General features: G+C 53.9%; 1 protein-coding gene and 1 pseudogene across 1 annotated transcript; both read right to left on the bottom strand.

Moving 5' to 3' along the window:
• Window positions 1-2,736: 2,736 nt before the first annotated feature.
• LOC106848500 (cytochrome P450 2D14-like) lies at window positions 2,737-17,715 on the bottom strand (annotated as a pseudogene).
• Window positions 17,716-19,966: 2,251 nt separating this feature from the next.
• LOC106848497 (cytochrome P450 2D14-like) lies at window positions 19,967-24,357 on the bottom strand. Its single transcript, XM_014868425.3, has 9 exons — window positions 24,007-24,357; window positions 23,136-23,307; window positions 22,320-22,472; window positions 22,068-22,228; window positions 21,541-21,717; window positions 21,225-21,366; window positions 20,809-20,996; window positions 20,244-20,385; window positions 19,967-20,146 (listed from the first exon to the last, which is right to left on the bottom strand). Exons 1-9 carry the CDS (start codon window positions 24,193-24,195, stop codon window positions 19,968-19,970), a joined length of 1,503 nt encoding a protein of 500 aa, XP_014723911.3. The 5' UTR covers window positions 24,196-24,357; the 3' UTR covers window position 19,967.
• Window positions 24,358-27,945: the final 3,588 nt, after the last annotated feature.

The following is a 27,945-nucleotide window of genomic DNA, read 5'->3' as shown; positions in this document are numbered from 1 at the left end:
GGATAGGACCAGACAAGTGGAAATGCCACAGAGCTTGCTGTTCATTCTGAGATTCAGCCATCTGCCTTGACAAAAGTGCTCCTGAGTAGCCATGAGTTTTTGGTTCATTCCCAGACTTCTGAAAAAGTATCTGGTCACTTTGACAGTTTTTTCATTGCTCTTCTGGAGTGGCCAATATTCAGAGTTCTGCCGTTTGCTGATTTCACTATGCTCCTAAGGAGTGTTTATGAGACCTTAGATGTCTCAAAATGTCTCTATTCACACCTGATTAATACTTCAGCTGGGTATAGAATTCTAGATGGAAATAACATTCCCATAGTATTTTAAAGACCATTCTCATTGTCTTCTACCTCAGGGGTTGGTGTTGAGAAATTGGCTGCTCCTAGAATTCCTAAAACTGAGACTTCTTTCTTCTTTATAACTCTGTAAGTCCTTATGTTCTTGTTATGGTCACCCTGGAAAAGCAAGAAAGACACCTCCACTCAAAATTTGATTTGGATGTGGACTGATTACAACATCCCTCACCAAGAAGGTATGAAAGGCATTGCTACATGCATCATTGAGGTCTCCGGACAAAGCAGGACTGACCTTTCAAGCAGGTCCAAAATGGCTTGAGAGAGCCAGGAAAAGAGACTGGCCTGGATATTTACTGTGATTTGGTCATGGGCTTGGGTGAGGCCTCACTTGTGTGGGTAGCAGCTTGAAACTCTGGTAGGGATCAAATGAGAGAGCACTAGGGATTTATCATCAGCTTGTCCAGATGTGAGGGACAAGGGAAGAGATAGAGGTGATGCTTAAAAGCTGTCAGAGTCGGGGCTGGCCCCGTGGCTGAGTGGTTAAGTTCGCGCGCTCCGCTGCAGGCAGCCCAGTGTTTCATTGGTTCGAATCCTGGGCGCGGACATGGCACTGCTCATCAAACCACGCTGAGGCAGCGTCCCACATGCCACAACTAGAAGAATCCACAATGAAGAATATACAACTATGTACCAAGGGGTGTTGGGGAGAAAAAGGAAATAATAAAATCTTAAAAAAAAAAAAAAAGCTGTCAGAGTCAAACATAAAAAAATGGAGGCACATCCCTCAGAGTGGGGAAAAAGTCCAATAGGAAGATGACCTGACTTCCTGAATGAGCCTCTCTTGCCTCTTGCTTCCTTCCTGGTTGGCAGGAACTCAAGGCCAGTCCCCGTGGGCTAAGAGAATACCTAGCTTTTATTGATGCCGACCAGTTCCCCTGGCATCAGGGGACCCCTGGATCTGGGGGAAGGTCCTCCCAGCAAGAGATCCAGAGGGCCTGCTTGTTTGTGCTTTTCAGAGGCCTCTGAGGTGGAGAGCAAGGAGGAAAGGCCCGTGGGTAGGGTCCCCCAGCTCCTGAGGAAGGTGTAGCTGGGCTGGTTCCCAGCCTCTGACGTCCCCGAGACTCTGAACCACGAATGACGAAGTATCAATAAATCCACAGAGTTGCTGCTTCTGCAGACTCGCCTGCCTCGTCTCTGAGGCCTCATGTCTTCACAAACCCAGTGTGATCCCGTCCACACTCCCTGTCCTGACAAGCTGCAGAAACGCCTCCTGCTGCCACCAAGCCCTGACACAACAGTGGACACTCTGGAGAGGCTGAAGGGATCCCTTCTGGCCCTCAGGCTCAGTACCAAGGGACACACCAAGTTCCCTGAGTCCTGAGAGCTGGGAGCTCCCTGTCATAAGGACAACTGGAAGACGCTGGTGGAACCCCTGTCAGGGATGCTGTTGGGTGGGGTCCTCTGGCAACAAAGGCCTGGAGCGGCTGCTTCTGCCCTGAGTGTTGGTGGTCCCTAAGATGTTACCTAAATGCACCAGGGGATCTGCCCAAGACTCAGGTAAGCAGACAGTCATGAGAAACCCTTGGGCACTGCCCGTGTGCTCAGTCCAGAGCCAGTCAACTGTGGGGGTGGAGACAGGTGGAGAGAATGGCAGTCCCTGCCCTCCAGCCGGGCTCCAGACTAACAAGGTCATCGGTGAAGAGCTCATCCATGGGCTCATTCCCAGCCCCTGGCCCGGCCACTCAGAGGAGGCTGCCCTGGGTCAGAGCCTAGACAAGTGTCCTCCTCCAGCTATGGCCTGTCCGGGAGGCAACTCCTACTGAGCAGGGACCTGGACACGAGCATCCCTGAGGGACTGGGAAAGGGGGACCATCCTATCTTGGGGTGACCGAGAGGCTCAGGGAGGTGCTAACTCCTGGACTGCCACCAGGCTTCCCAGGGAGGACACTGGCACCTGAGAACTGAGCCTGGGTGCTGACCAGCACATCCCTTCCTTCTATCCCTGAGTTCCCTACCTATTGGGGTGTCATAGATGAAGGGGGGTAGCAGACTTGACGGTGCTGGCTGAGCTGCTGGCACGTGGTCAAGTGGGTGGAGTTGGGCCAGAAATGATGGCATCCATGCTGAGTGAGGCCTTCCCCATCCCCCCTAGGTCCTCACTGATGTCTCTGAGAAGCTTATTCCAGCCTTTTTCGGCAAGAGCCAGGATCTATGTGTAGATTTGTCACTAATTTGAGCAGCCAGTGTTGGGTCTCCATGGGTCATTAGGGGGTAAGCTGTCACCTTCGAAGCCTCAGTATACCCTTCTCTCAAACGGGGTCAAATGCCAGGTGAGGCTGGATCAAGGAGGGGTAGGAACTGGCCATGGGGAGGCTGCTGAGGCTGCATCACTGTCAGGGGCTGCTCAGGGGGCCCAGGTGGGACTCAAGCCAGGTTGGAGCATCACACTTTATTGTACATCAGGGCCTCCATGAGGAGTGGGCTGGGTGCTTGCCGCCCCCCTCTAGTGGGGCACAGCACAGAGCTGGTAGGGGTTCGGGGTCACCAGGAAGCCAAAGACACCGTGGTCGCTGGGGCGGGGCTGCCCAGCGGGCACCGAGAAGCTGAAGCGCTGCAGGAGGCAGGTGAAGAAGAGGAAGAGCTCCATGCGGGCCAGGGGCTCCCCGAGGCACGAGCGGCGGCCTGTGGGTGGGGATGGGGGTCAGTGAGCCTGGGGGCCTGGGCTCCACGCCTCCAAGACTCCCCAGGAGGGGCAGCGAGCCGGGCTCCCCACAGGCACCTGCTGAGAAGGGCATGAAGGCCTCCTGCTTGACGAAGTGGCCCTGGGCGTCAAGGAAGTACTCGGGGTGGAAGCGGAAGGGCTTCTTCCAGATGGATTCATCCTTCAGCACCGATGACAGGTTGGTGATGAGCGTGGTCCCCTGGCAGGAGATGCCGGGCATGGGTGGGGTCAGGGCTGGAGGACTCCCCGACCACTGCCACTAAACACACATGGGCCACACTCTCTGCCTGGCACACACCTGGACTCTTTCAAGTCAGTCTCAGCCCAAGGAGCTTCCAGGCACCCTCCTTCTCCCAATGGCAGGGCCAAGTGACCTGCCTTCCATAGGTGCCCTCACTGCCACCTGTCCCTCCATGCATGGCTTCTCCAACACATTTTGGCACATTTTAGTTTGCCCCCCCCCCCCACCTCCCCTGACTGGGGCTCTGAATGGATGGGGCCAGTGCTGCCTCTGCTTCATCCCCACACTCGCCCAGGCTGGACAGCTGGTGCCTGTGCAGGTGAGGATTAGGGGGACTGGGTTCACCTATTGGCCATGCTGGGGCTCCCAGGGGGCAGGTGGGGCTGAGCTGGGCTGAGGAGGGCCGCAGGCCTACCTTGGGAATGAGGAAGCCCTGTACTTCAATGTCACGGGACGTCATGTGGGGCGCACCCAGTGGGATGATGTCCGCAAAGCGCTGCACCTCATGGACCACGGCCATGGTGAAGGGCATGCAGGCCTGGTCCCCCATCTCTGGTCGCCGCGCCTACCCTATCACCTCATCGATCTCCTGTTGGACACGGCCTGCACAGACAAGCGTCCCCACAGTGGTCAGAACACAGGGAGTTGCACCCCGACCTCCTCCTGATTCCTGTGCAGGGGCTGTGCCCACATGGAGGAGAAGGTCACTCTGATCTCTGAGCCAGGGCCCAGCTCTGCTCAGAGCTCCCAGTGGTGAAACCAAGCTCAGGGCCCCTGGCTTGTCCCTCTCCTCTCTGTCCCATCCCACCGGGCCCCCAGACTGGGCTCACGCTGCACATCCCGGTGCAGGATCATGAGCAGGAGGCCCCAGGCCAGCGTGGTCGAGGTGGTCACCATGCCCGCAGGAAACAGGTCGGCCAACACCAGGCGCAGATTCTCATCATTGAAGCTGCTCTCAGGGTTCCCCTTGGCCTGGGCCATGCAGAGAGGGTGGGCCCAGGGGCAGAGGGAGGAAGCCCCCACATAGCCTCCCATCTGCACCCATCAGCCCTGGTGCCTGATCACTGGGGGATACACAGGCCTCACCTTGCTTGGGCTTGTGTCATGGGCTCTAAACCCACCATCCATGTCCCTGTCCCTGGTACCTCACCTTCTCCACCTCATCCAGGAAGGCATCAGTGAGGTCTCGGGGAGGCTGTGCCAGGTCCCGGGTCTTCCTGTGCTCAGCGATCAGTTCATCCAGCAGGGCCATGAAGGCCTTATGCCCTGGAAAGACCTTGGCAGGCAGCCCCGGGATGTGCAGGAACATGGGGATGGCATTCAACACCTGTGCGGGCCACAGATGTGAGACCCACAGTTCCCTGTGCTCAAGTGTTCACCCCCACCCGTCAGGTCCCAGCTGCCTCCAGGGTGTCCCCACTGTTGACCTGGTTCCTCCCTAAGTGTGGTCTTAGACACTCACCTGGCCTGGGCCCCAGAAGGATAAACCTAAAATCTACATCTCATGGGTTCCACTGAAGGAGGTAGAGGTTCCTTAGCTCCCTCCTGGGCCCGCTGACCCAACACCCCTCCGTACAAATTCTCCTCCGCGGAGGCCCATTGCAGGGCGGAGGCCCCTCCACGGAGCTCGCCTGCAGGGCTCCTTGGCCTCCTGCAGCCTCGCACCTGTGGCGCGAAGCCAGTCTCCTCTTTCAGTAAGTCCTCTGTAAGGTCCAATATCTTGAGGAAGCGCGGGTCGTTGTAGTCGAAGCGGCGCCCGAAGGTCAGGGAGGCGATCACGTTGCTCACCGCTTTATTCAGGAGGGCGTCGGGGCTGAAGGGCCGTCCTGGGAGGGGACGGTGCAGGTCAGGGGGTCGCCTCCATCTCCTCTTCCCCAGCCTCCATCCCTGTCTCCTGGCCCTCAGCCCAGCACTCACCGGCCTGGTCATCGAAGGCGGCACAGAGGTATGAGGCCTCCTCGGTCACCCACTGCTCCAGGGACTTCTTGCCCAGGGCGAAGTTGCGCAGGGTGGACACGGAGAAGCGCCGCTGCTCCCGCCACGTCTGCCCATAGCGCGCCATGACCAGCCCTGGGGACGGGTGGGAGGACGTGGGTGTGGCTCGAGTGTGCCCTGACCCCGCCTCTTGGCCTACATCTTGCTCGCAGGCTCGACCTGCTCTTCTGTCTACGCCGGGAGTAAGATCCGCTTCCCGCCCTTGTTCACACAGCTCCACCCCATTCGGTACAGGCCTCGCCCCCTACCCTGCGCATACACCGCGCCCCTTGCTTCGCCCACATTAATCTCCATTCCTCCCAGCCAGGCCACCAAGTCCCGCCCACTTTACACCCTCTTCTGGCTGGGGACAGGTCCCACCCTCTGTCTGCCAATGCTGCTCGCCAGCTCTCCCCACTGGGGCCAGGTTTTGACCCCTAGCTTGGCTCTGCCCACCGTGACCCCCTTATGGTTCCAGAAAGGTCCCGGCCCGCCCCCTGCCTCGCCCACACTGACTCTGTCCTCCTCGTTCCCCTCAACCCGGCCATACCCTATCAGCTCCCAGTGGCTAGTGAACCTCCCACCTCTCTGTGAGGCCCCGCCCTCCGCCCCTCCCGCACCCACGTCCCCAGTCTTGGCACAGGCTCCTTCTTCCACCTGCCGCCACTTCAAATTCTCTGTCCCTTCGTTGCACCACACGTCCGCTACTCTGTCTCCATTTGGCCCTGCCGGGTCTCAGATCACGGCGAGCCTAGTGCCCGCCGGCCCGCGATCCCCTCCTTCTTAGCTTACCTTCTGAGCGCGGCCCAAAGCCCAGGTGCTCGAAGATGGGCACAAGCGGACGGTCCGAGGTGTCTTCGCTGCGGTGCACCAGTGCCTCGCGCATGGCCGCCAGCCCATTAATCACGACCGCGGGCGTCCAGGCCAGCTGCAGGCTGAACACATCCCCGAAGCGGTCCCGCAGCTGCAGGCCAGGGTCAAGGGCGTTGGACAATCCTGGTCCCTGCCAGGCTGCTGGACCCAGTCTCCAGGCCCTAGCCTTGGGGGACCCTTGGGCCATCAGCTGTTAGTGAGTGCAGGGACTCTATCTGGCCTCTTGATGCTAGAGGTCACAACCTGTATGGTTGAGGACCTCACGTTGGATCAGACCACCCAGCTATGACTTTGCAGAGGTCACCGAAATTGTCAGTAGGCCAAGTTAGCATCCCATTTTACAGGTAAAGAAACCGAGGTTCAGAGAGGTGAGCAGTGAGGCCCAAGGTCTCACAGCAGAAAGGGTTTAAACGAGGTCACTGTCCCCTCTCAACTTCAATTTCCCGATTTCAATGGGGCTCATGACCAGACTCCTCTCCCACAATCTCAGGACCTTTCCTCCTGATGTCATCAGAAGGGACTCAGGCTCAGATAACTTAAGCTTTGTCCCACTGCATCCCAAACTCACTGCCAAGGCCCACCCCTCCAGGCCTTTGCCCTCTCTACCTTTGATTGGAAATTCAAACCATCCCCCAGGCCCTGCCCAGCTACCCTCCCCCAGGAGGCCTCTCACACCTGCCTCCTCCTTTCCACCAGCTCCTTGTCCAGCCTGTGGCTTCACCACCACCCGCTGTCTGATGCTACGTGGGGTCCCCAGGGCCTCTGCTGCCACCCCCACTTTCCTCACCCGAGTAAAGCAGCAGCGTGGATCCTGGAAGTCCACCTGCAGCAGGTTGCCCAGCCCAGGCAGGGGCATGGGGCCTGGGGGGTAGCGTGGGGCCCAGCGTTGGCGCCGGTGCATCAGGTCCACCAGGAGCAGGAAGATGGCCACGGCCACAGCCAGGGGCCCCAGTGTCTCCCCGGCCAGCAGTCCCATGGTTGCCTCAGTGCACACTGGGCTCCTCCGGATACACGGGCACCCCTCGCCACAGCAGGCACCTCGGGCAGGCCAAACAGGGCTCTGTCACAAACCGTGAGGGTTTGCCCAGCCAGGTCCCCTAATAAAGCAAGCTGAGACTGGTCTTTGCTCTCTGCACTGAGTCAACAGGTTGGGAAGACTGTTCTGCCAGGGGGTGCAGGGAGGGGCCGGGGAAGGTCAGGAACAGTGGTGGCACAGAAGTCCTGACCCTGCTGCCCTCCGCACGTGCTTATCTGGGCTGTGGGTGGAGAGAACAGAGATGTCCCAACCCTGAGCCTGACTCCCAGCATTGTACAGGCTCCAAGGAAGAACCAGGGGTCTTTGGACTTGATCCTGCCACCCACCTGTCACATTATGCTCACCCTCCCTAATGGGGTCACAGTCTCGTCCCCAGAACACATCCTCACCTCCCCATATCTCACCTGCCTCCTCCCGAGTGACCTTCACCCCCTAGGTCTGTACTGGCCCTGGCTGTGGAGAGGTCATAGGATCAGAGGGACAACGGGGGGTTTGGGGGGGAATGAAGTTCTCGGTGTCCCTGACCTCACGCTAGTACACTCAATACACACAGACACAGACCACACACTCACAAAACACTCACGGGTCAGACACTCCACACATGCTGACAAAGTGACACACAGCACAGGCACACACACATTTACACACCCACAAACCCACATACATACACATTAATACTTGCACCACTTATACACACACACACACGGAGACCCAGCATCAGGGCACCTGTTCTCAGTGGTTGCCTGGAGCTGATTGCCCCGACCCCCTCCCCTGCCCACCTGTGGGCTCTGGCAGCAAGCCGAGGACCGGCATGCAGCTGGCTGCTGGCTCAGCTTCCTCAGTTTCCACCTGGTTGCAGCCGTTACGCCTTTGAATCTGGGGGTGGGGGGTGGGGGGCAGCAGGGTTGGTTTCAGAGCTCCCTAGTCACCCAATCAGCCAGTTCAGAGGCCAGGAGACCCTTCCTAAGTTGGTTACAGACTGGTCCTTGACCTCCCAGCTCCTGAGGCCACCCAGGTGCTGAAGCTCCTCCTGCCTGTGTCCACTTTCCTGACTCAGAGAAATGTGGGGAGGGCACTTGCCCTTGTTGAGTGAGCTGCCAGGAAGCTCAGGGTTCTAGGGTGGCGTAGCATGGGATATGACTGTCCCCAGAAGAGTGGGCCTACTTCCTCCTCCTTGCTATCTTTTGTCCTTGAACATCAGCTGGTCAAACTCTTCCTGGAAGACAAGGGGGTGGAAGCAAGTGAGGACAATGTAATGTCTTTACACCCTCACAGGTCTGCTGAGGACCACATGGAAAGGATTCTTGGGCCTCCCCTTAGCCAGCCGCCTCCCTCTCCCCGGGCCACGTCCTCTCTCTTCCCTTCCCATCCCTTCCCATCCCTTCCCACTCTGACTCTGCAGTGCCTCAAGAAAAGATGCAAACCCCTCGCCCATGGGTGGGGGCCCCTACTGGATGGAACTGTGGCTCCCAGGCCCTCCCTCTTGCTCAGCCTCTCGACCCTCCAAGCAGGGAGGTGACCGCACGATGCCAGGGCAGGGCTGCTGCCCACCGGCCTCGGCACCCTCTTTCTTCAACAAGAAAAGAGGTCGGATTTGAGGCTGAGTTTTTAAATCAGTGAAGCTGATGGGAACTCTCTGAGGCCAAAACCCACTCAAATGGGAAGGGGCAGGAGCCCAGAGGGTGGGGAAGGGGCATTTCCTGGGAGGGGTCAGGCCCCCTTCCCCATCCCAGGGGTATGTGAGGTGAGCTTTCATCCTGGAACCACCTGGAGAATTCTCTCCCCCAGATGAAGCAGGGCCTGCAGGAGGCACTCCCGATCCTCCACCCCTATGAGCCCCCTCCCTCCCTCACTCCCCAACAGTAAGAGGACCTGCTTCTTCCCAGGGAGCCTCTGGACATCCCCCACTCAGAAATGGCCACCCAGAGATGGCTCCCCGGGGCCAGGGCCTCTTGCTGTTGGCTTTCAAAGTTTGCAGTGCCTGCTTGGCCATGAAAGCTGCTCCTCCCCTTCTGAATGCCCGCAGCCCCACTCTCCTGCATGGCCCACGGCCAGAGAGTGTAGCCTGCTGGGGCCCTGTGGGCCTTCCTCAGTTTACCCGGCCTTCCCTGCATCGTTCCTTGCTCAGGCCTTGGACTGTGTTCCAGCCCCGCTGGACGTCCCACGTGCTGGGTGCTGGCGGGGCACTCGCAGCCTGGTGGGAAGACGATGGTGGGCCCCTGCTCCAAGGTGCTCATGCCAAGAGGAGGAGCAGGAAGGCAGAGAGCTGACAGGTCTGGCCAGCAGTGCGGGGACTGCTCTGAGGGTCGCGGGGACACTGCCCCAGGCTGCAGCAGGACTCTCTGGGAAGCCTACCTGGAGAACTTTGGCTGACTTGGCACCACAGTTGAAGGTGACCTGGCAGTGGGACAACAGGGCCACAGCAGAGTCCTGTGCAGGGGGTGAGGGGCAGCGGGAGGGAGGCACTTCGCAAGTCTGGCTGAGGACTGGACTGTGGGGAGCTGGGGTCCCTGGGGCTCCAGGAGGCGGGGAGACCAGCTTTGAGGCCACTCCACAGACCAGAAGGCAAGAACCACGGGTACTCTGGGGACTTCCCGGATACAGGCTGTGGCCTCTGGTTCATCTTAGTTGAGTGTCCAGTCCTGTGGGCAGCACCTCTCTACCCAGGACTGTCAGAGAATCAGGTGGTGTTAGGGGAGCAGGATGGTCTGAGTGCTGGTCACACAGTGGCCCTCAATAAACTGTCTTTATCCACCCTTGTTTTGGATGTGTCACGCCCTTCCGAGCAGTCACTCTAATATGGATATGAAGGGCAGGGACAGACATGCCTGTAATTCAGGCATGGCCCCGTGATACTAGGGGCCTGTTGTGCAGGACAGGGTGGCCTTGAGGAAACCTCATGAGTACAATGAGTACACAGTACAACCGTGAGGCCAACGGCTTTTGCAATCATTATGCAATTGCAGCTCACATTAATGAGGCACTCGCATGCCAGGCACTGCTGCTCACTCTGTGTGTCCTCCCCACAGCCCTGTAAGGCAGGTGGCTTTATGGTCCCAAAGGCATGGAGGAGACTGAGTCTCAGGGGTCACGTCAGGAGGTCAAAGTCACAGAGCAGCCTTTGGGGCCATCTCAACCTCAACATAATAAAGGGCCTATATGACAAATCCAGGGACAACATCATACTCAACAGTGACAAGCTGAGAGCTGTTCCTCTGAGAACAGGAACAAGACAAGGCTGCCCGGTCTCCCCGCTCCTATTCAACACAGTCCTGGGAGTTTGAGCCAGAGCAATTAGGCAGGAAAAAGAAATAAAAGGGATCCAGATTGGAAGGGAAGGAGTAAAACTGTTGCTATTTGCAGATGACACGATTCTATATATAGAAAACCATAAAGAATTCACCAGAACTATAGGAAATACTCGATGAATACAGCAAAGTTGCAGGGTACAAAATCAACATACAAAAAGCACTGGCATTTCTCTACACTAATAACGAACTAGCAGGAAGAGAAATCAAGAATACAATCCCATTGATGATCACAACAGAAAGAATAAAACATCTAGGAATAAGTTTAAGCAGGAGCTGAAAGAACTAGACGCTGAAGACTAGAAGACATGACTGAAAGAAATCAAAGACACGAAGAAATGTAAAGCTGTTCCATGCCCATGGGCTGGAAGAACAAACATAGTTAAAAAGCCCATTGTACCTAAAGCAATCTACAGGTTCAATGTAATCCCAACCAGAAGCCAAATAACGTTCTTCACTGAAATAGAACAACGAATCCTAAAATGCATGTGGGACAACAAAAGACCCCAAATATCCAAAACAGTCCTGAGGAAAAAGAACAAAGTTGGAGGCATCACACCCTGTGAATTCAAAATATACTACAAAGCTGTAGTAATCAAAACAGCATGGTACTGGCGGAAAAACAGACACACAGGTCAATGGAACAGAACTGAGAGCCCAGAAATAAAACCGCACATCCATGGAGAGCTAATCTTCCACAAAGAAGCCAAGAACATACAATGGAGACAAGAAAGTCTCTTCAATAAGTGGAGTTGACTGGACAGCTCTGTGCAAAAGAATGAAAGTAGACCATTATCTTACCCCATACACAAAAACTAACTCAGAACGGATTAAAGACTTGAATGTAAGACCTGAAACCACAAAAATCCTAGAAGAACACATAAGCAGTATGGTCTTTGACATGGGTTTCCGTAGTATCTTTTTGAATACTGTGTCAACTCAGGCAAGGGAAACAAAAGAAAAAATAAACAAATGGGACTGCATCAGACTAAAAAGCTTCTGCATGGGAAAGGAGACCATCAGCAAAACGAAAAGACAACCAACTAACTGGGAGAAAATGCTAGTAAATCATATATCCGACAACGAGTTAAGTTCCAAAATACATAAAGAACTCATACAGCTTAACAACAAAAAAATGAACAACCCGATCAAAACATGAGCAGAGGGTATGAACAGACATTTTCCAAAGGAGATATACAGATGGCCAACAGGTACAGGAAACAATGTTCAACTAATCATTAGGGAAATACAAATCGAAACTACAATGAGCTATCACCTTACACCTGTCAGAATCCCTCATACACTGCTGGTGGGAATGCAAACTGGTGCAGCCACTATGGAAAACAGTATGGAGATTTCTCAAAAAATTAAAAATAGAAATACCATATGATCCAGCTATTCCACTACTGGGTATTTATCCAAAGAACATGAAATCAGTAATTCAAAAAGATACATGCACCCCTATGTTCATCGCAGCATTATTCATAATAGCCAAGATGTGTAAGAAACCCAAGTGTCCATCAATGGATGGACGGATGGATAAAGAAGATGTGGTATATATATACAATGGAATACTCCTCAGCCATAAAAAAACCCACAAAATGGTGCCATTTGCGACAACATAGATGGACTTTAAGAGAATTATGCTAAGCAAGATAAGTCAGATAGAGAAAGACAAACACCATATGATTTCACTCATATATGGAAGATAAACAGAGATAAAGAGAACAGATTGGTGGTTATCAGAGGGAAGAGGGGGCGAAAGGAGTAAAGGGGCACATATGTATGTATGGTGACAGATAAAAACTAGACTACTGGCAGTGAGCATGATGCAGTCTATAGAGAAACTGATATATAATAACATACACCTAAAATGTGCACAACGTTATAAGCTACTATGACCTCAATAAAATAATTTTATAAAATACTAAAACCTCTCAAATTCTGAGTTACTGAGATTTCTTATTTGAGAAACACTCTCAGCCCGCCCTGGCTAGGCTTGTGCTCTGGTGAAGCTGCTGGGGTGGAGGAGTGAGCGCTTCCAGGGACCACGCATGTCACAGGGGTTCACCCAGCAGGGAAGGGTCCTCTGGGCACTGCGACCCGAGACTTAGAGTCCAGAGGTGACGTCAGCACGATGGCAGAGCAGGAAGCTCCCGGCCCTGGTCCCCCAAGCATCAAGACTTAACCCTGGGTCCCCAACGCGATGCGGGGCAAATCCTGGGCTAGCACCCTAGAATCAGGCAGGGAGCTGCAGCCCAGCCCGGGCGCTGGGAAAGTTGGGGGCATTTTGCTCGCCTTGCCCCTCCCCCAGCGGCCTGGAGCGCCCTGGGGAAACCCCTCATTCCCGCTCCGCCCTGGGGACAGAGAGGAAGAGCAGAAGCCAAGCGCAGCTTGCAGCCCGGGCCTGGCCGCCCCCGCCTGACTCCGTGCGGACCCGCCCTCGCAGCGCAGGATCCAAGCTGACAAGGTCACAGCCACAGAGTCAGAGCAGAAAGACAGACTCCAACAGCCAGATGATATACCATCTCATTTGCTGAAGGGGAAACAGAAGCCCAGGGCAGGAAGGGAAGGCCCAGCATCACAGAGCGTCAGGACAGAGCAAGGAGGAGAGCCAGGTGTCCTCCTCTAAGGTTTCTAGGTGGTCTCCATCTCCTGTGGGCATCCCACTGTCAAATAGGTCCCAGGTTGACCCCTGTCTCTGGGACATGCCTGGGGCGCACAGGGCTCATTCCCTGTCCCTGGCCAAGCCTCCTGAGAGCCCAGTCTAATCTGGCCACTCAGAGGATAGTGTCCTGGGTCGGATCTCAGATCAGTGTCCTCCTCCACCTCTAGGCTGGCTGTGAGCAACTCCTCCTGGGGAGGTGGCAGGACATGAGCATTCCTGAGTGGCTGGGAAAGGGGGTTCTATCCTGTGGCGACTGAAGGTTCAGGGAAGTGCTCACTCCTGGACTGCCATCAGGCTTCCTAGGCAGGGCTCTGGCACCTGAGAACTGAGCCTGGGTGTTAACCTGGCACATGGCTTCCCAGCCATCCCTGAGATCCCAACCTATTGAGATGCTGTAGATGAAGTGGGCAGCAGGCTTGTGGTGCTCGCTGAGCTGCTGGCCCGCGGTGGGGTGGGTGGAGTCAGGCCTGGGATGTGGGCATCCCAGCCAAGTAAGTCCTTTGCAATAAAGGGTAAAGTGAGAAAGTTTGGAGGGTTCAAATCCTGCACTTATAAAATAATGACTAGCCCCTGACCAGCCCCTGGGAGATGACCTTTAGCTCTGGGAATATTCTGCTGGATAACGATGTCTTTGTTTTCCTGGAACCTCAGGCCTTGCCAGATCATTCATACTTTAAATGTGACATGTAGTGGGGACCTTGCATCTCCCTGTACCTGTCTGGACTCTGGAGGGGCTGGAGACTTAGTCACTCCTGTCAGGCACACAGGTGCTCCATGCCTGCGACACCAACCTCAATAAATTCTCTGAATGTCAAGGTTCTGCTGCACTTCCCTGACTGGCAAGATTCTATGCGTGTGTCACTCATGGTTGCTGGGGGATTTAAACGTTGTACATATGACTCCCCTGGAAGAGGAGAAATGGAAACCTGTGCTGGGCTCTCATGTGTCTCTGTCTGTCTGTCCTGGGTGTCTTTTACCTTTGCTGATTTTAATCTGTATCCTTTCATTGTCATAAACCACAGCTGCTATAGACAGAATCTCTGTGTCTCCCCTAAATTCATGTTTTGAAACCTAATCCCCAGGGTGATAGCATTTTTTAGAGAGGCTTTTGGGAGCTCATTAAGTCATGAGGTTGGAGTCCTCATGAATGAGATTGATGCCCTTATAAAAGAGAAGCCAGAGAGATCCCTTGTCCTTTTCATCAGGTGAGGACACAGTGGAAAAGTGACAGTCTAGAAACAGAAAGTGGGTCCTCACCAGACATCCAGTCTTCCAGAGCCTTCATTTTGGACTTCCCAGACTCCAGAACTGTGAGGAATAAATGTTTGCTGTTTATAACCCAATCAGTCTATGGTATTTCGTTCTAGCATCCCAAACACTGACAATAACCATGCAAATAACAGCATTAATAAAGAAGTTTGTGAGTCCACCAGCAAATCATTGACTCTAAGATGGTCTTCAGGCCCCAGACTCAGCTGGCTTCAATAGTGGCATTCATTAGAATAACCCTGACTCATTGGAACAAGGTAAAGTCATAGTTTGGGAAAAGGAAGAATTGAGGGTGGTGAATGATGAACCTTCATTCCTGAAGGATTTCTGCATCACTCGTGGGGTGACACAGCAGCTGCAACCTGATTGGTTACTAGAGGTAGAAGTCACCTACGGAATTGGGAACTGATAGAGCTAACCTCCAAAGGGTTGGTGACTGATATGTAAGGAAATGAAAAAAAAAAAAAAAAACCCAACCCAAGAAGCAGGCCTATATACAATCCAGTGGTTATTTCTACACATAATTAGCTAAAACGGAAGTAAAGGAGAGGCTGGGGCTAGATGCTGACACTGCACCAAGCTCGTTTTTCATCTGATGGGATTGTGTCAGGGATGCTCCGAAAGGGACAAATCATGCTGAGACGTATGCATCTCTATGACTTCTGAGCACCAAGAATGTAGTCAAGTGGGGGCAGGGCAAAATCAGGAGACTACTGAAAACTTGCCTTTATCTTCAGAGGGGGTTATTCCTCCCCCCCTTTAAATGCCATGTGGAACTTTCCAGATGAAGCGGCTGATGTGCGCCTCTGCATGCAAGGCATGCTGGATTGACTTGAGAATGATCAGAATATTCATCCACCACAACCTAGAGGTCATTAACAGATTGAAAACTGGAAAGTTCACAAATACGTGAAAATTAAACAATACACCTAAAAAAACCAGTCAAAGAAGAAATCACAAGAGAAAGTACAAAACACCTTGAGATGAATGAAAATGACAGCACAATATACTAAAAATTATGGAACCCCGCAAAAGTGATCTTCAGAGGGGAGTCTGTAACTGTAAGTGGCTACATTAAAACAGATCTCAAATCAATTACCTAACTCTACACCTGAAAGATCTGGAAAAAGAAGAGCAAACAAAACCCAAAGCTAAAAAACAAAGGCAATAATCCAGAGCAGAGATAAATGAAATGGAGACTACATCAATAGTGGAGAACATCCATCAAACCAAAAGTTGGTTCTCCAAAAAGATCAACAAAGCTGACAAGCCTTTAACTAGGTGGACTAAGAAAAAAAGAGAGAAGACTCAAATCGCTAACATCAGAAATGAAAGTGGGCCCATTACTACTGATTCTACAGAAGTAAAAAGTATTATAATTGTGAACAACTGTATGCCAACAAACTGAATAACCTATTGATGAAACGGACAAATTCCTAGAGACACAAACGTTACCAAGACTGAATCATAAAGAAGCAGAAAATCTGAATAGACTTGTAATTAATAAGGAGGTTGAATGAGTAATCAAAATTTCTCAACAAAGAAATGCCCTGGACCTGATGACCTCACTGTTGAGTTCTACCAAACATTTAAAGAAGAATTAACACCAATCCTACTCAAACATTTCCACAAAATGGGAGAGGAGGGAACACTTCCTAACTCACTCCATGAGGCCAGCATCACCCTGATATCAAAGTCAGACAAAGACACTACAAGAAAAGAAAACTGCAGACCAATATCCCTCATGAACATTGAGGCAAAAGTCCCCAAGAAAATACTGTCAAACCAAATCGAGCAGCATATTAAAATGATTATACAAGTGGGAAAGAGTTATGACCAGGTGGAGTTTATTAACGGAATTCAAGAAGGATTCAACATATGAAAATTGATCCACATTGTACGCCAACATAACAGAATGAACAACAAAAACTACATGATCACCTCAACTGATGCAGAAAAAGCATTCGACAAAGTTCAGCATTCTTGCATGTTAAAAACACTCAGCAAACTAGGAATAGAATGAAACTGCATCAACAGAACAAAAGCCATATATGAAAAACCCACAGCAAGCGTGACACTCAATGGTGAAAAACTGAAAGCTTTCCCTTTAACATCAGGAACAAAGACAGGATGCCCATGTTTGCCAATTCCACTCATCAGAGTACTGGCGGTTCTAGCCAGAGCAATTAGGAAAGAAAAAGAAAGAAAAGGCATCCAAACTGAAAAGGAAGAAGTAACATTATCTCTGTTTGCTGATGATATGATCTTGTATATAGAAAAACCTAAAGATGCCACAAAAAAAATCACGTTGGAACTTGCAAATACACTCAGTAAAGTAGCACGATATAAAATCAATGCACCAAAATTAGCTGTATTTCTATACACTAACAAGAACAATCCGAAATTAAGATTAAGAAGACAACTTGATTTACAATAGGATCAAAAAGAATAAAATATCTAGGAATTAATCAAAAAGGTGAAAGACTTGTACCATGAAAACTACAAAACATTGCTGAAAGAAAGGAAAGACACAAGGAAGTGGAAAGACCTCTATGTTCATGGATTGGAGGACTTGATATCGTCAAGACGTCAACACCACTCAGAACCGTCTACAGATTTAACGTGATCCCCATCAAAACCCCAATGACTTTTTTGCAGAATTAGAAAAATCAATCCTAAAATTCATATGGAGTCTCAAGGGACTCCAAATGGCCAAAACAATGTTGAGAAGGAGTAAAACTCATACTTCCTTATTTCAAACTCACTACAAAGCTACAGTAATCAACACACTGTGGCAGTGGCATAAAGACAGAGACATAGACCAACGGAAGAGAACAGAAGGCCCGGAGACAGACCCTCATATATGGGTCAATGATTTCGACATGGGTGCCAACACTATTGAATGGGGAAAGGACAGTTTTTTCAACAAATGGTCCTGGGAAATCTGGATATCTTAATGTGAAAGAATGAAGTCGGACCTTCACCCAGCACCATTTACAAAAATTAACTCAAAATGGATCAAAGACCTAAATGTAAAAGCTAAAACTAGAAAATTATTAGAAGAAAACATAGGAGAAAAGGTTAACGTTGGATTTGGCAGTGATTTCTGGATATGACACCAAAGGCACAGGTAACCAAAGAAAATAGACAAATTGGAGTTCATGAAAATTTAACAATTTTGCATATCAAAATATACCATCGGGACTGGCCCCGTGGCCGAGTGGTTAAGTTCACGCGCTCCGCTGCAGGTGGCCCAGTGTTTTGTTGGTTCGAATCCTGGGCGCAGACATGGCACTGCTCATCAAACCACGCTGAGGCAGCGTCCCACATGCCACAACTAGAAGGACCCACAACGAAGAATACACGACTATGTACCGGGGGGCTTTGGGGAGAAAAAGGAAAAGAAATAAAATCTTAAAAAAATATATACTATCAACAGAGTAAAAAACCAACCTACATAATGGGAGAAAATATTTGCAAAACATATACAGCCACGTGTCACTTAATGACGGGGATACGTTCTGAGAAATGTGTTTTTAGGCAATTTTGTCATTTTGTAAACATCATAGAGTACACTTACACAAACCTAGATGGTATAGCCTACTGCACACCTGGGTTATATGGTACTTATCTTATGGGCTCACCGTCATATATAGCATCTTTGTTGACTGAAATGTCATTAGGGGCTGCACGACTGTATTTGATAAGAGATTAATATCTGAAATATATAGAGAACTCCTAAAACTCAAGAGCAACAATAACAACAAAACACACAACCCGATTGTAAAATGGGCTTGAATAGACATTTCTACAAAGAAGGTATACAAATGGACAATAAGCACATGAAAAAAGCTCAACGTCCCCCATCTTTCTGGAAATGCAAACCAAAACCACAATGAGATAACACCTCACACCCATTAGACTGGCTACTATCATCAAAACAGAAAAAGCAAGTGTTGATGAGGATGTGGAGATTCAGAACCCTTGTGTACTGCTGGTGGGAGTGTAAAATGGCACAGCTGCTGTGGGAAAAAGTCCCTGGGTTATATATCCACAAACCGAAAGCAGAGTCTCAAAGAGATAGTTGTACCCCATGTGAACAGCAGCGTTATTCACAGTAGCTGAAAGGTGGAAGCAACCCAGTGTCCATCCACGGAGGAAGGGATAAGCAAATGGGGTCTATATGTACAATGGAATATTATTTAGCCTAAAAAGGGAAGGAAATTCTGACACATGGTACAACATGGCTGAAGCTTGAGGACATCACACGCTAAGTGAAAGAAGTCAGTCACTTATCACACAAATACTCTATGATTCCTTGCGTATGAGCTCCCTAGCATAGACAAATTCACAGAGACAGAAAGTAGAATGGTGGTTGCCAGGGGCTATGGGGAAAGGACGTGGGGAGTTATTGTCTAATGGAGATGGAGTTTCAGTTTTGTAGGATGAAGAGTTCTGGAGACGGATGGTGGTGACGTTTACACAACAATATCAGTACTTAATAGCATTGAATTGTACACTCAAACATGATTAAGGTGGTAAATTATATGCTATGTGCATTTCTTTCCTAAACACACACAATGCAGAGAGTCAAACAAATACAACCATTTTCCTGTAGGAGCCAAAAACCAGGGTGGGGGCCTGTGCAGTGAAAAGTTTACTCAGTAGGTTTGGGATTTTAATCCCGGCACACTTGAGAAAAATGCCTGGCCCTTGACAAGCTCCTGAGAAACAGCCCCTTCGCTCTTAGGATGACCTGCCTGACAAGTGTCTCTATACCCGTGGCCCTGGGTGACACCACACAGTTGATGTCAACAATGTGATTGATGGCGGGGCTGTGGGCCACACTGATTGACTTTGAGGGGGGCTGGAGACTGAGTAACTGAGGTCAGCCATGCAGCTCTCCGAGTCTAAGTGACTGACTTCCAACAAAATCCCTGGAAACCCTAACGCGGGGGAGCCTCCCTGGTGAGCAAACTCTCTGCTTGTGTCACACATCACTGCTGGCAGAACTGAGCACTGTCTGCACGAATCCTCAGAGAGACAGCTGGAAGCTTGTGCCCACTCTTCCTGAACTCCACCTATGTGCCTTTGACCACTGCTAATTCTGCCTGGATCCTTTCTCTGGAAAGACCATAACCGTGAGTATAACAGCTGTTCTGACTCCCGTGAGTCCTCGCAGTGAATCCCTGAACCTGAGGGCGCTCCCCCAGCCCGGGATGGGCTGATTCCATCAGAACCCCATTCACACTCCTCCCGCCCCCTGACACCCAGGAGTCAAGGCCTACATGGACTTAGTCACCAACCAGGGCAGCCAGTGTTGGGTCTGCATGAGTGACTAGGGGACAAGCTGTCATCTTCTGAGCATCAGTATATCTGTCTGTCAAATGGGGTCAAATGCCAGGTAAGGCTGGATCAGGCGGGGGAAGCAGCTGCCCTGGGGAGGCTGCTGAGGCCACATCACTGCCTGAGGCTGCTCAGGGGGCTCAGGTGGGACTCAAGCCAGGTTGGAGCCATCAGAATGGTTTATTGGACATCAGGGCCTCCACAAGTAGAGGGTTGGGGCCTTGGTGCTCCCCTCTAGCGGGGCTCAGCACAGAGCTGGTAGGGGGACGGGGTCACTACGGAGCAAAAGACACCGTGGTCGCTGGGGCGGGGCTGCCCAGCGGGCACCGAGAAGCTGAAGCGCTGCAGGAGGCAGGTGAAGAAGAGGAAGAGCTCCATGCGGGCCAGGGGCTCCCCGAGGCACGAGCGGCGGCCTGTGGGTGGGGATGGGGGTCAGTGAGCCTGGGGGCCTGGGCTCCACGCCTCCAAGACTCCCCAGGAGGGGCAGCGAGCCGGGCTCCCCATAGGCACCTGCTGAGAAGGGCATGAAGGCCTCCTGCTTGACGAAGCAGCCCTGGGCGTCCAGGAAGTGCTCGGGGTGGAAGCGGAAGGGCTTCTTCCAGATGGATTCATCCTTCAGCACCGATGACAGGTTGGTGATGAGCGTGGTCCCCTGGCAGGAGATGCCTGGCATGAGTGGGGTCTGGACCACACAAACACTCATGGGCCACAGCCTCTGCTTCCACTCTCCTGGACTCTTTCAAATCAATCTCAGCTCAAGAAGCTTCCTGGCACCCTCCCTGTCCCCAAGGCAGAACCAAGTGACCTGCCTCCCTTGGGAGCCCTCACTGCCACCTGTCCCTGCATGCACAGCACCTCCAACACACTGCGGGAGATTTTAGTTGTCTTTATCCCCACCCTGCCGGCTGGGGCTCTGAATGGACGGGGCCTCTGCCTCATCCCCACACCCACCCAGGCTGGACAGCTGGTGCCTGTGCAGGTGAGGATTAGGGGGACTGGGTTCACCTAATGGCCATGCTGGGGCTCCCAGGGGGCACGTGGTGCTGAGCTAGGCTGAGGAGGGGGGCAGGCCTACCTTGGGGATGAGGAAGCCCTGTACTTCAATGTCGCGAGATGTCATGTGGGGCAAGCCCAGTGGGGAGATGTCCCCAAAGCGCTGAACCTCGTGGACCACGGCCATGGTGAAGGGCATGCGGGCCTGGTCCCCCATCTCTGGTCGCCGCGCCTGCCCTATCACCTCATCGATCTCCTGTTGGACACGGCCTGCACAGACAAGCGTCCCCACAGTGGTCAGAACACAGGGGACTAGGCCCCACCCTCCTCCTGACTCCTGTTCAGGGGCTGTGCCCACATGGAGGAGAAGGTCACTCTGACCTGTGAGCCAGGGCCCAGCCTCTGCTCAGAGCTCCTGGTGGTCAAACCAAGCTCAGGGCCCCCAGCCTGTCCCTCTCCTGTCTGTCCCATCCCACCAGGCCCCCAGGCTGGGCTCACGCTGCACATCCGGGTGCAGGATCATGAGCAGGAGGGCCCAGGCCAGCGTGGTCGAGCTGGTCACCATCCCAGCAGAGAACAGGTCGGCCACCACCAGGCGCAGGTTGTCATCATTGAAGCTGCTCTCCGGGTTCCCCTTGGCCTGGGCCATGCAGAGAGGGTGGGCTCAGGGAAAGGGCGAGGAAGCCCCTCAGTGGCCTCCCACTCTGCACCCATCAACCAGACTGCCTGATTACTAGGTGATAATTAGGCCCCATCTTACCTGGGCTCACCTCATGGGCCCCTCAACCCACCACCTGTGTCCCTGGGGGCTCACCTTCTGCACCTCGTCCAGGAAGGCGTCAGTCAGGTCTCGGGGAGGCTGGGCCGGGTCCCGGGTCATCCTGTGCTCAGCAAGCAGCTCATCCAGCTGGGCCATGAAGGCCCTCTGCCCAGGAAAGACCTTGGCGACCAGCCCTGGGATGTGCAGGAACACGGGGATCGCGTTCAGCACCTGTGCGGGCCATAGATGTTGGGTGATGGGTCCTCCCCCTGCTCAGCTGTTCACCTCCAACAGTCAAGTCCCAGCCGCTCCCAGGGTGTCACCACCATTGACCTGATTTCTCCTTAACTTCGTACATCCACCCTCTCTCCTGCCTAGGACTCAAGAGGATAAACCTAAAATCTACATCTCAGGGGTTCCAGAGGCTTCCACTGAAGGAGGTAGAGGTTCCTTAGCTCCCTCCTGGGCCCGCTGACCCAACACTCGTCTGTACAAATCCTGCTCCGCAGAGGCCCATTGCAGGGCTGAGGCCCCTCCACGAAGCTCGCCTGTGGGGCTCCTTGGCCGTCTTCACCCCGCACCTGGGACACGAAGCCGGAGTCCTCCTTCAGTATGTCCTCTGTCAGGTCCAATATCTTGAGGAAGCGCGGGTCGTTGTAGTCGAAGCGGCGCCCGAAGGTCAGGGAGGCGATCACGTTGCTCACCGCTTTATTCAGGAGGGCGTTGGGGCTGAAGGGCCTTCCTGGGAGGGGACGGTGCAGGTCAGGGGGTCGCCTCCATCTCCCCTTCTCCAGCCTCCATCCCTGTTTCCTGGCCCTCAGCCCAGCACTCACCAGCCTGGTCGGCGAAGGCGGCACAGAGGCACGAGGCCTCCTCGGTCACCCACTGCTCCAGGGACTTCTTGCCCATGCCGAAGTTGCGCAGGGTGGACACGGAGAAGCGTCGCTGCTCCTGCCATTCGCGCCCATAGCGGGCAAAGATTACCCCTGTGGGCGGGGCAGAGGTGGGCGTGGCTCGGCTGTGACCTCGCCCCTCCTCTGCGCGCACACCTTTCTCCCTAGCGCGTCTGTCCTCCGCCCCCCAATAGGACAGATCCCGGTCCGCCACTTGCCCTGCTCTCGTAGTCGCATCCCCTGCATAGATGGTCGCACCCCTACTCCCGGCTCCTGTTCCAACCACAATATCCACGTCCACCCCCAGATCACCAAGTCCCGCCCATTTACACCTACTTCTGGTTGGGGACAGGTCCCACCATCCGCCTGCCCCTATTGCACGCCCGTTCTCCCCACCGGGGGTACGTCTTGGCCCCACTCTTGGCTCTGCCCCCCGTGACCCCCTTCCAGTTCAGGGAAGGCCCTGGTCCACCCACACTGACTCCATTCTCTTCATTCCCGCCCCTGGAACATCCCCTGCAAGCTCCCCATAGCCCGGGGCCCGCCCACTCCCTGTGAGACCACGCCCTCCGCCCCGCCCACACCCGCCTCCCTTCCCTTAGCACAGGCTCCCTCCTCCAGCTGCCGCCCCTACAAATTCCCTGACTCTTCCCTGCACCGCGGGTCTCCCACCCTGCCTCCAATTGACCCTGCCAGGTCTCTAGTCACTGCGGGCCCAGTTCCCGCTGGGCCGGGGTCCGCCCCTCCTCCGCTTGCCTTTCGCGTGCGGCCGGAAGCCCAGGTGCTCGTAGACCGGGAAACGTGGGCGGTCGGAGGTGTCCTCGCCGCGGTGCACCAGCGCCTCGCGAATGGCCGCCAGCCCGTTGAGCACGACCACGGGCGTCCAGGCCAGCTGCAGGCTGAACACGTCCCCGAAGCGGCGCCGCAGCTGCAGGCCAGGGTCAAGGGCGTTGGAGAAGTCCCGCTCCTGCCTGGCGCCCGCCCCAGTCTCCTGGCAGAAGCCTTGGGGAACCCGTGGGCAGCCAGCAGCAAGGGCTTGGAGGAACTTAATCTGGCCTCGTGACTCTGGAGGTCACATTCTGTAGGGATGAGGACCTCAGCTTGGATCAGACCACCCAGCTATGACTTCGCAAAGGTCACCAACATTGTCAGCAGGCCAAGTTAGCATTCCCGTTTTACAGGTGAAGAAAATGAAGCCCGGAGAGGTGAGCAGTGAGGCCCAAGGTCTCACAGCAGCAAAAGATTTGAACCTGGTCACTGTCCCCTCTCAACTTCGGTTTCCTGATTTCAATGGGGCTCATGACCAGATTCCTTTTCCCCCAATCTCAAGACCTTTCCCCCAGATGTCATGAGAAGGGACTCAGGCTCACAGAACTGAAGCTCTGTCCCACTGCATCCCGAACCCTCTGCCAAGGCCCACCCCCTCCAGGCCTTTGCCCTCTCTGACCTTTGCCTGGAAAATTCAAACTGTCCCCCAGGCCCTGCCCAGCTGCCCTCCCCCAGGAGGCCTCTCACACCTGCCTCCTCCTTTCCACCAGCTCCTTGTCCAGCCTGTGGCTTCACCACCCACGATCTGCTGCTACGTGGGGTCCCCAGCACCTCTGCTGCCAACCCCCACCTTCCTCACCCGAGTAAAGCTGCAAACCGTGTCCTGGAAGTCCACCTGCAGCAGGTTGCCCAGCCCAGGCAGGGGCATGGGGCCTGGGGGGTAGCGGGGGGCCCAGCGTTGGCGCCGGTGCATCAGGTCCACCAGGAGCAGGAAGATGGCCACGGCCACAGCCACAGGCCCCAGTTTATCCCAGGTCAGCAGCCCCATGGCTGCCTCAGTGCACACTGGGCTCCTCTGGACACACTGGGGCCCCTCACCACACCAGGCACCAGGACCAGGCCAGGCAGGCCTCTCTCACCAACCCTGAGGGTTTGATGAGCCTGGGCCCCTTTATAAGGGGAGCTGAGACTGGCCTTTGTCCTCTGCTGTGAGCCAAGCTGTCGGGATGACTGTGCTGCCAGAGGGTGCAGGGAGGGGCCAGGGAAGCTCAGGTGCATGAGCAGCCGCGGATGTCCTGTCCTTTCTGCCCTCTCCAGGTGCTTATGCCAGGTAGTGGTGGGGAGAGACGATATGTCCCACCCCCAGCCTGACTCCCAGCGTTATGCAGGGTCCCAGGAAGAACCAGGGGTCTTTGGACTTGATCCTGCCACCCACCTGTCACATTATGCTCACCCTCCCTAATGTGGTCACAGCCTCATCCCCGGAACACATCCTCACCTCCCCATATCTCACCTGCCTCCTCCTGAGTGACCTTCACCTCCCAGGTCCCTGGCTGTGGGGAGGTCACATGATCAGGTGGACAATGGGGAATGGGGGAGATGAGGTTCTCGGTGTCCCTCACTTCACTCTACTACACTCAGACGCAGATTACACACCAACTACTCACACATTCAGACACTACCAACATGCTCACAAAGCGACACACAGCACAGGCACACACACACACATTTACACACCCACAAAATCACATACACACACACATTAATACATGCACCACTTACACACACACACAGACCCAGACCCAGAACAGAGCACCTGTTCTCATGGTGGCCTGGACCCGACCCCCCCCCCGTCCCCACCTCAAGGCAGCAGCAGGGATGCTGAGGACCCTCAACTGGTTGGCACCTGGCTCTGCTTCCTCAGCCTCACCTGGTCGTGGCCATCCCATGACTGACTCTGGGGGTGGGGGGGCAGCAGGGTTGTTTTCAGAGCTCCCCACTCACCCAAGCAGCCAGTTCAGAGCCCAGGAGACCCTCCCCAAGTTGCTTACAAACAGGTCCTTGTTCCTCCCAGCTCTTGAGGCCACCCAGGTGATGAATCTCCTCCGGTCTGTGTCTGCTTTCCTGATTCATAGAAATGTGGGGTGGGTGCTGGCCTGTGTTGACTGAGCTGCCGGGAAGCTCAGGGTACCAGGGAGGCTTAGCATAGGATGTGACACTGTCCCCAGAGGAGTGGGCCTGCTTCCTTGTCAGTATCATCTGTCCTTGAACATCAGCTGCTCAAACTCTTTCCAGAAGACACAGAGACTGAAAGCACGCGGGGCCGATGGAATTTCTTTACACCCTCACAGGGCTGCTGAGGACCACACGGAATGGATTCTCGGGCCTCCCTCTCCCTGGGTCAGGTCTCCCTGCTCCAGCCATCCCACTTCATCCCTCAGCCTCACTTGCCAAGCTGCCTTCCTCCCCTGCTCCAATCCCTTCCCACTCTAGCTCTGTGGTCCCTCAAGGAAAGATGCGAACCCCAGCACCACTCCGCCCCATTGTGTGCCACCTCGTGGCTGGAACGTGGCTCCCAGCCCTCCCTCTTGCTCAGCCTCTCGCCCCCTCCAAGCAGGGGGGAGACCACACGATGCCAGGGCAGGGCCGCTGCTCACCGGCCTCAGCACCCTCCTTCGTCAACAAGAAAAGGGATCGGATTTGAGACTGAGTTTTTAGTTCAGTGAAGCTGAGGGGAACTCTGAAGCTAAAACCCACTCAGGTGGGAAGGGGCAGGAGCCCAGAGAGTGGGGAAGGGGCATTTCCTGGGAGGGGTCAGGCCCCCTCCCCCATCCCAGGGGTATGTGAGGCCAGCTCTCATCCTGGAACCACCTGGAGAATTCTCTCCCCCAGATGAAGCAGAGCCTGCAGGAGGCACTCCCCCAACCCGTGTCCTCCCAGTTCTCTCCCTCCCTCCCTCCCCAAAAGTAAGGGGACCAGCTTCTTCCCAGGGAGCCCCCGGACATCTCCCACTCAGAGATGGCCACCCAGAGATGGCTCCTCGGGGCTGGGGCCTCTTGCTGTTGGCTTTCAACGTTTACAGTTCCTGCTTGGCCCGTGAAAGCTGCTCCTCCCCTTCTGAATGCCCGCAGCCCCACTCTCCTGCAGGGCCCAGGGCCAGAGGGTGTAGTGGGCTGGGGCGCAGTGGGCCTTCCTCAGTTTACCCATATTCCCTGAAACTTGCCTTGCTCAGGCCTTGGACTGTGTTCCAGCCCTGCCAGACGGACCACGTGCTGGGCGGGGCACTCGCAGCCTGAGAGGAGATGATGGTGGGCCCCTGCTCCAAGGTGCTCATGCCAAGGGGAGGAGCAGGAAGGCAGAGAGCTGACAGGCCAGGCCAGCAGTGCGGGGACTGCTCTGAGGGTCATGGGGACACTGCCCCAGGCTGCAGCAGGACTCTCTGGGAAGACTCCTGGAGGACTTTGACTGACTTGGCACCACAGTTGAAGGTGACCTGACAGTGGGACCAGAGGGCCACAGCAGAGTCCTGTGCATGGGGGTGAGGGGCAGCAGGAGGAGGCAGCTTTGCAAGTCTGGCTGAGGACTGGACTGTGGGGAGCTGGGGTCCCTGGGTCTCCAGGAGGCAGGGAGATCATTTTTGATGTCACTTAGCAGACCAGGACGGAAGACCCATGGGCACCCTGAGGCCTTGATGGATCTACCCTGTGGCCTCTCATTGGCCTCAGTTGAATGTCCTGTCCTGTAGGCAGCAACTTTCTACCCAGGATTGTCAGAGAATCAGGTGGTGTTAGCGGGGCGGGGGGCGGGGGGGGGGGGCCGCAGGATGGTCTGAGTGTTGGTTACACAGTGGCCCTGGATAAATTGTCTTTATCCACCCTTGTTCTGGATGTGTCACGCCCTCCCAAGCCATCACCCTAACAGGGATATGAAGGGCAGGGACAGACATGCCTGTAATTCAGGCAGAGCTCCCCAGTACTAGGGGCCTGTTGCCCAGGATGGGGCGGCCTTGAGGAAACCTCATGAGTACAGTGAGCACACAGTACAACCATGAGGCTGACAGCCTTTGCAATCATAGTGCGATTGCAGCTCCCATTGATCAGGCACTCGCGTGTCAGGCACTGCTGCTCACTCTGCGTGTCCTCCCACAGCCCTGTAAGGCAGGTGGCTTTATGGTCCCAAAGGCATGGAGGAGACGGAGTCTCAGGGGTTACGTAAGAGGTCAAAATCACAGAGCAGTCTTTGGGACCATCTCAGTCTCAACACAATAAAGGCCGTATATGACAAATCCAGGGACAACATCATACTCAACAGTGACAAGCTGAGAGCTGTTCCTCTGAGAACAGGAACAAGACAAGGCTGCCCGGTCTCCCCGCTCCTATTCAACACAGTCCTGGGAGTTTGAGCCAGAGCAATTAGGCAGGAAAAAGAAATAAAAGGGATCCAGATTGGAAGGGAAGGAGTAAAACTGACACTATTTGTGGATGACACGATTCTACACATAAAAACTGTAAAGAATTCACCAAAACTTTTGAAAATAATCAATGAATATGGTAAAGTTGCACAGTACAAAATCAACGTACAAAAACCAGTTGCATTTCTATATACTGATAATAAACTAGCAGAAAGAAAAAGAATACAATCCCGTTTACAATCGCAACAAAAAGAAGAAAATACTGAGGAATGAATTTAACCAAGGAGGTGAAAGACTTTTACACTGAAAACTATAAGACATTATTGAAAGAAATCAAACGACGTAAAGAAATGGACACATATTTCATGCTCATGGATTGAAAGACTA

This window comes from Equus asinus, chromosome 4 (assembly GCF_041296235.1).
Source record: "Equus asinus isolate D_3611 breed Donkey chromosome 4, EquAss-T2T_v2, whole genome shotgun sequence".
NCBI lineage: Eukaryota > Metazoa > Chordata > Mammalia > Perissodactyla > Equidae > Equus > Equus asinus.
The sequence above is the reverse complement of the archived record's forward strand: the minus strand, read 5'-3'. Positions and strand labels throughout refer to the sequence as shown.

Coding starts and splice junctions, on each gene's coding strand:
- LOC106848497 (XM_014868425.3), bottom strand. CDS start 24,195: ATGGGGCTGCTGACCTGGGATAAACTGGGGCCTGTGGCTGTGGCCGTG. Junction 22,473..23,135: donor CTTCCGGCCGCACGCGAAAG/GCAAGCGGAGGA, acceptor CCCCGCCCACAG/GGGTAATCTTTGCCCGCTAT. Junction 21,367..21,540: donor TCCTGGACGAGGTGCAGAAG/GTGAGCCCCCAG, acceptor TGCATGGCCCAG/GCCAAGGGGAACCCGGAGAG.